Source organism: Gekko japonicus, unplaced genomic scaffold (assembly GCF_001447785.1).
Source record: "Gekko japonicus isolate JY-2015 unplaced genomic scaffold, Gekko_japonicus_V1.1 scaffold9, whole genome shotgun sequence".
Classification (NCBI taxonomy): Eukaryota; Metazoa; Chordata; class Lepidosauria; order Squamata; family Gekkonidae; genus Gekko; species Gekko japonicus.
The window spans coordinates 2,226,824-2,233,299 of NW_015168044.1; the positions used below are offsets into that span (position 1 = coordinate 2,226,824).

The 6,476-nt window shown below is 44.8% G+C and overlaps 1 protein-coding gene across 1 annotated transcript in view; it reads left to right on the plus strand.

Annotated features, from left to right (window-relative positions):
* Nucleotides 1–3,164: 3,164 nt before the first annotated feature.
* Nucleotides 3,165–6,476, plus strand: part of FGFR1 (fibroblast growth factor receptor 1) — an 83,965-nt gene continuing 80,653 nt past the window's right edge. The window contains exon 1 of the mRNA XM_015414218.1: nt 3,165–3,372. Coding sequence (XP_015269704.1) covers nt 3,282–3,372 — 91 coding nt within the window. The 5' untranslated portion in view covers nt 3,165–3,281. The remainder of the gene's footprint in view (nt 3,373–6,476) is intronic.

A 6,476-nucleotide genomic window follows, 5' to 3' on the forward strand; every position in this document is an offset into this window, starting at 1 on the left:
CCTGTCTCATTACCAATGCTGATATCTCCACCCGTCTGCATATCACACCTAATCCAATCACACCTGCTATTGCCATTTGGCATCTGAAATCATCTTTATAAAGTTTATATCTCCGGTACCTTGTGTTACATTTTATGGCACACATGGTCCGGCCCAACAAAGTGACATTTATGTCTGATCTGGCCCTCATAACAAATGAGTTTGACACCCCTGATCTAGGGATTGCTTTTATGAATGTAATGAGTGATTTATTTATTGTAGTTTTAACAATGTCTATGATATATTTTACCCCACTGTTTGTCATCTCCCAGAGCTCTGTGCACTCAGGGATTGGGCGATCCATACATTCAAATTATAAATAAATAAACAAGGTTTTCCCCCTTCAGTTTATTTGCCAGATAAGGGCTTTCTTTTTCCTAAAATGTAGGGGATAGGAGAAGGGCCATTTTGTTAATTCTTTATTACTTATTGCAGGGCTTGAGAGGTCCCAGGTGCCAGGTTGCTATGGTCCCTAGAAATTTCATTGTGACGCACAGTATTTTCAGCAATGTCTCCCACCAGACCTCTGTAGAAGTACAAAACTTATTTATCATTTTACATCAGAAGTTTTGTTAAATGACGTAAAAATATGTGTGCATCTTTTACCATTTCATGTGTATATATTAACTAAACCATTCTGTGGTGGGAGATGAGTTCCTTTCTTAACTGGTTCTTTTCTGTTCAGGCTCTAGTATTCAGTTAAATTGAGCTTTTCAAAGCAATAATGGAATGAGGTTAGAGGGTAGTTTTTTGTTGTGATCTGCCAAGGCTACCCCTGTATTTATTTGCATGCAACACTTATGTCATGGCTTTAATAAAGTTATGAGGAGAAGTTAGGATAACATTTTATTGTAGCTACAATTAGGAAATATAATTAAAATACAAAACTGTGAAGGCTGAAAAATGAGTCTGGCTCCTAAATATTTGGGCTGGTTCCTGGAGCCAAAGAAAATATGTCAAGGCCTGGCTTATTGTTTCCCACATGATGAAAGAGTACCTTCTGATCTCATGCAAATGATCGAAGTTGTTACAGTCATGAGCAGAACAAAGAGAGTGTGTGGGTGGGCTTGAAAGCCTTTTTTCCTTTTCAGCCATTCTCTACTCCCTTCCCTTCCTCCTCTTGGCTTTGCAGGGAGTACATGGTGACCCCATCCCATGTCAGATTTATGTTTTCCAAGAGCTGGCAACCCTTGTTTTCAGATCAGTGTGTAAATGGCTTCCTTACTGAGAAAGATATATGCCATTCTGGGCAATTTCCACCCACTGGCAACTCACTTCCTGTCTCTCTGGCCATGTAACTCTTCTCTGGCATCTGAATCTTGGCTTGTGAATCACGCCACCTCTGAGTCAAACTAGATGAGACGGTATCCCCAGGTTTGCGCTAGGGGTGCACTACCATTTTGTACAGCGAGTTCCCAGAGTTCTTACCTTTAAAGCCCTACATGGTCTGGGTCCAGCTTACCTAAGGGACCGCCTTTCCTCATATGTTCCCCCTCGAGCACTTCGGTCTGGGACCCAACACCTCCTGGCAATGCCAGGTCCCAAAGAGGCCAGGCTGGCCGCTACCAGAGCCAGGGCATTCTCGGTGGCGGCTCCTACCTGGTGGAATGAGCTCCCGGAGGAGATCCGGGCTCTGGGGGACCTTATGCAGTTCCGCAGGGCCTGTAAGACGGAGCTCTTCCACCAGGCGTATGAGTAGGAGCCGCCACTAACATCACCACTATTCCATCTCTACCTGGCCCTGGATGAGGTGAACATCAGTCCCTGGAGCAGATGAGGCTGAACAGTTATAAAAAATGCCATCTGATATTATGTTGAACATCTAGAGCACTCTAGTCTTTGATTGTTATGAATGCTGTTGTACTGTGGGATTTATAAATGTTTTTAAAGTTGTTTTATATTGGCGTTTGCCACTTGTAAGCCGCCCTGAGCCTGCATTGCGGGGAGGGCGGGGTATACATTGAATTAATTAAATAAATAAAATAAATAAACTCCTTTTAACAGCACCGCAGGGGCCTGATTCCGATCAAGACAAAACATGAGGGAAAGAAGGACTCCTGCCTTCTCCACTGTGCTGTTTTTCCAACCCAAAACAGCATGGTGTGTGTGTGTGAGGGGATGTCAGCACATAACTCCTCTGGGTGCCATTTCCAGTTGGGGAAATGGCATGGGGGTGGGGGGTGGGAGCAGGATCCTCTCCTCCCCCTCTGCCACGGTGATCCTGACCAGAATCAGGCTGCTTTGATCCTGTTAACAGGAGTTCCTCAATGGGAACTCACTCTGCAAAATGGTGGCATGCCCACGGGGTAAACTTGGGGATACCATCTTGTTAGATTTGGCCTTTTGAATGGCTGTGGGGGCCCTTGTTCTCCTCAAAGGCCTTTTGTGTACGGGAGGGTGCCTGTGCTGTAGTTCTTGGGACTGGATGAAAATCATTCTAAAAAATTTTAGGTCTTGATGGCTGTTGCTGGAAGACAATCTCAAGACACAGTTGCTGGGCCTGAGGAAATATGCAAATAACGTTTATGATACATAAATCTTAGGGATTTTTTAAGGCAAGCATGTTTGTCAACTGATCAATGTAGCATCAGGTGATGATATGCATGTGTGAATGCTCCGTCACAGATATAACCAAGTCAGCATACCCATTTAGCTCCCAATCACTGCTTGAATTGTCATGGCTTCTTCAAAAGAATCCTGAGAATTTTAGTGAGGTGCTGAGAATTCTATTTAGAGGTCCTCACTTCTTCCAGAAAGACACAAGGATGACTGACAAACCAGTTTTCAGTCTGCAAAATGGATGTGCTTTTTTTGTGCCTGAATGAATTCCAGAGTGTTATCTCTTTTAATCATTTGTAACGAACACCACAATGGCACCTTTAAACAATGATGTGCTTATTCTCTGTGGAATGTACACTATAAATGTCAGCCCATTCAGGGGTTGTAAACTGTGGCCAGTACTCTGTGGAAGGGGGAACCAAAGGGGCAGCATGTAAAATATAAAATTGTCTGCTGTGGTTCTGCACTCTGTGTGGTAGACCTTTTCATCATGCAGAAAACAATGATATTCCAGTGAGAGGACAACATGCATTAATTGCACTGTTTTCTAATCAACAGCATTTGAAGAACCAATCGAACAGAACAAGTGACGCTTCTGCTCCCTTTCACAAACTGGACACCCAAGCCCCAAGTCCTCATGGAGTCTGAGAGTTCATTCGCCGACAAGTAGCAGGAGAACTGGGATGTTTACCTGGAAGTCCCTCGTCCTTTGGGCTGTGCTGGTCACAGCCACACTGTCCATTGCAAGACCGGCACAAACCCTGCCAGAGCAAGGTAGGAAAAGCCAGTTCTTCTCACCCATTTCTGTGGAAAGATCTGTTCTGTCTTTCACCCAAATCAAGAGCCTCCGATGTTGGCGAAACAAAAGAAATGTGGTTGAACTGTTTCTTGCTAAGTATGTATTTGTAAGTGTTCTGTTGAACAGGCTTGTTTCCTCTCTAGGGGCATCATTATTGTACTGCTTACATGTACGGGATGGTGTGTGTCAATTTTAAAATGGAATTCTACAGGTAATTCTGAGATATGGGTTCACTAGCCGTCTTTGAAAGTTCCTATATAAAAGAGGTACTGGTTTAGGTCTCACTAACCTTCTTGTTTTATACCCATTCTGTGACATGGGACTTGGAACATGCAGCTCACTCCTACAAAGTTGAGAAACATTTTAGAAAGTGAAAAAACCGATGACACCCAAATCAATAGAGCTGTATTGTGTGCAAATACATTCATGGAATTCTTACAAGGAAAGCATGGGTCAATTGGGTGGTTGTCAAAGGCTTCTTCTATCTGTCTACATATGCTGTTATAAAAGAGGTGGGGTGTGGATTTGTCACGTGACTCTATCCCATTATCCAAGTGTCATTGTTGTCTTCACTGGGTAGGTTCACATCAAGGTAGTAACAACAGCATCTCTTCTGGATTATGTAGGACCATTTGTTAGTGAAGTGGCACATAAATGTTTTTGATTCCAGCTGCCAGAGTGGGTCAGGGTGGGGGGAGGCAGGATTTGTATACGGTCCTGGGGTGAGTGGTCTTAAACACAGCAGGATCCCTGAGGTCAGGAGTTGTTGGAGTAAGGACCTGGAGTACTGAAAACAGAAAGTATTGTTCGGTTGACTAAGAAATGGCAAGACGGACAGGTTTCTAATATTCTACCAACCCCAGCCAGTCTAGAGCTTTTGCACTGCCTGCCAGTTGTAAGGACCACTGTTGCATTTCTCTGTTCTTCTCTCTGGGGCTGAAGGGCACTTAGAGGTCTGAGCATACCTAAAGCATCTGATAGCTTTCCTAGCGGATAGCCTACCGAGTATGCTGGAAGTTGTTGCAGGCTGGGCCTTGGAGTTCCCCAGACAGATGTTTCTTGGGGATTTCAACATCCATGCTGATGCTGCGGCCTCCTCACAGGTTTCGGACATAGTGTCTTCCATACCTGCACTGGGACTCTCCCAGATGGTATCAGGTCCTACACATCAAGCAGGTCACCCACTGGGTTTGAAATTTGGTGTGGGGATTGATATGGATCTGATTGCTAAGGATGAAGTGTCATGATCAGACCATTTTGTCCTGAAGGCCGGGTTGGGTGTCCCTGTCCCCCCATCCAGGCGATAAACGGATTTATGCGGAGACTAATGGACCCAGCTCTGCGGGATCTGATGCCCTCTGGAAATTCATTGGATGCACTGATAGAGGACTGGAATTCCCATCTCTCTGAAGCTATCAATGAAATCATTCCCCAATGCCCTCTACGTTCCCGATCTAAATTGTCCCCCTGCTACATTAGGGAACTCAAGGGGATGAAATGGGAACTTAGACTGCTAGAGACTACAACATCTTATAGGACATTTATGAAATCCTATGATGTGGCAGTGAAGGCTGCTAAAAAGGAATTTTTTACAACCTCTGCCAGTTCATGTCCAGCACAATTCTTTAGGGTAACTGGATCTTTAACTTCTCTCACTGAGAGAACCCAAAATGTTAAGAATTTGGCCATCACCTGTGAGGCCTTTGGGAGCTTTTTTGCAGATAGAGTCTTGTCGTTCCTCCACAATCTCCCGGCCAACAGTATATGAACTGGAGGCCCCTTGGCCATCTCTGGATTCTGTATTTGACAGCTTCAGCTGACTCTCCCGGACCCATGTATTCGGGATTCTAGGTGCTGTCAGGCCGACCACATGCCTCTTGGATCCCTCATGACTGGTGAAAGCCAGTGGCGAGGGTACACAGGGCTCTCTGGTGGACATTATCAATCTGCCCTGGATTCGGGGGTCTATCTGGAGGGATTAAAAGAGGCTGTGGTTGTAATGCTCTTAAAGAAGCCAACTTTATATCCTTTACATCCATCCAATTACCATCCAGTTCCAAATCTTTTGTTTCTGGGAAAGGTAATTGAGAGAGTGGTGGCAGAACAGCTCCAGAATTTTGTGGATGACACATCGCTACTAGACCCATTCCAGCCCGATTTCTTTCCCAGCCATGGGATGGAGACAGCATTGGTTGCCCTCACAGACTATCTCCACAGGCAGTTGGATCGAAGTGGGTTGGCGCTGCTGTTGCTTCTTGACCTTACAGCAGCGTTCAACATGGCCAATCACAATTGTTTGACCCACCATTTCGCTGACATAGGAGTCTGCAGGGTAGTCTTGAAGTGGCTTACCTTGTTTCTCCAAGGCCGGGGACAGAGGGTGACGCTAGAGGAGAGGGTGTCTCCCAGGCAGGGGTCATTTCGTAGAAAAAGAGGTGCAGGAGCTCATTAGCATAACTTATTTTCATATGCCACACACCCTGACATCACCGGAATTGTCATACAAAGCAAGATCTGGCTTCCTTTTAATGTGACCATCATCACCTTTAACCTGGAATCAACTAAACCAGTTCTATATTCACATATCAAGACCGAGAAAGGCCATAGAACAAAACGCTATTCCCTAACCAGAGAAAACCAAGTTATCATTTATTTCTTTACCTCTAAAAGGACTGTCTACTCCCTTACGAACCTGCCTGACCAGTACAGTCATCTCCCTGCTTTGGGTGTCCCCATCTTCTGGCTTAATTGTAGACGTCTGTGAAGAAATGCTGAGGGGAAGGGGAGGAAGATGAGGAAAGAGAAGATTTGTCCTCTTCTTGCCTTCCATTCCCAATCCTAAATTTGAGAGTTATTTTAAACATTTATATGCCATCTCTTCAGGTAGCTCACAAAATAAAACAAGATAAAAGAATTAAAAACTAGCGATTAGCTATTAAAACCCCAAAGAACAGAACATCCAGCAATCTAGGTATGTGCATGGATGCTGGTGATCACTGGCAAGGAGGGGGAAATCCATGCTGATCAAACTGACAAGGTCTTCCTCACACCAACCTCCACCAAGACAGAGGAAGGGAAA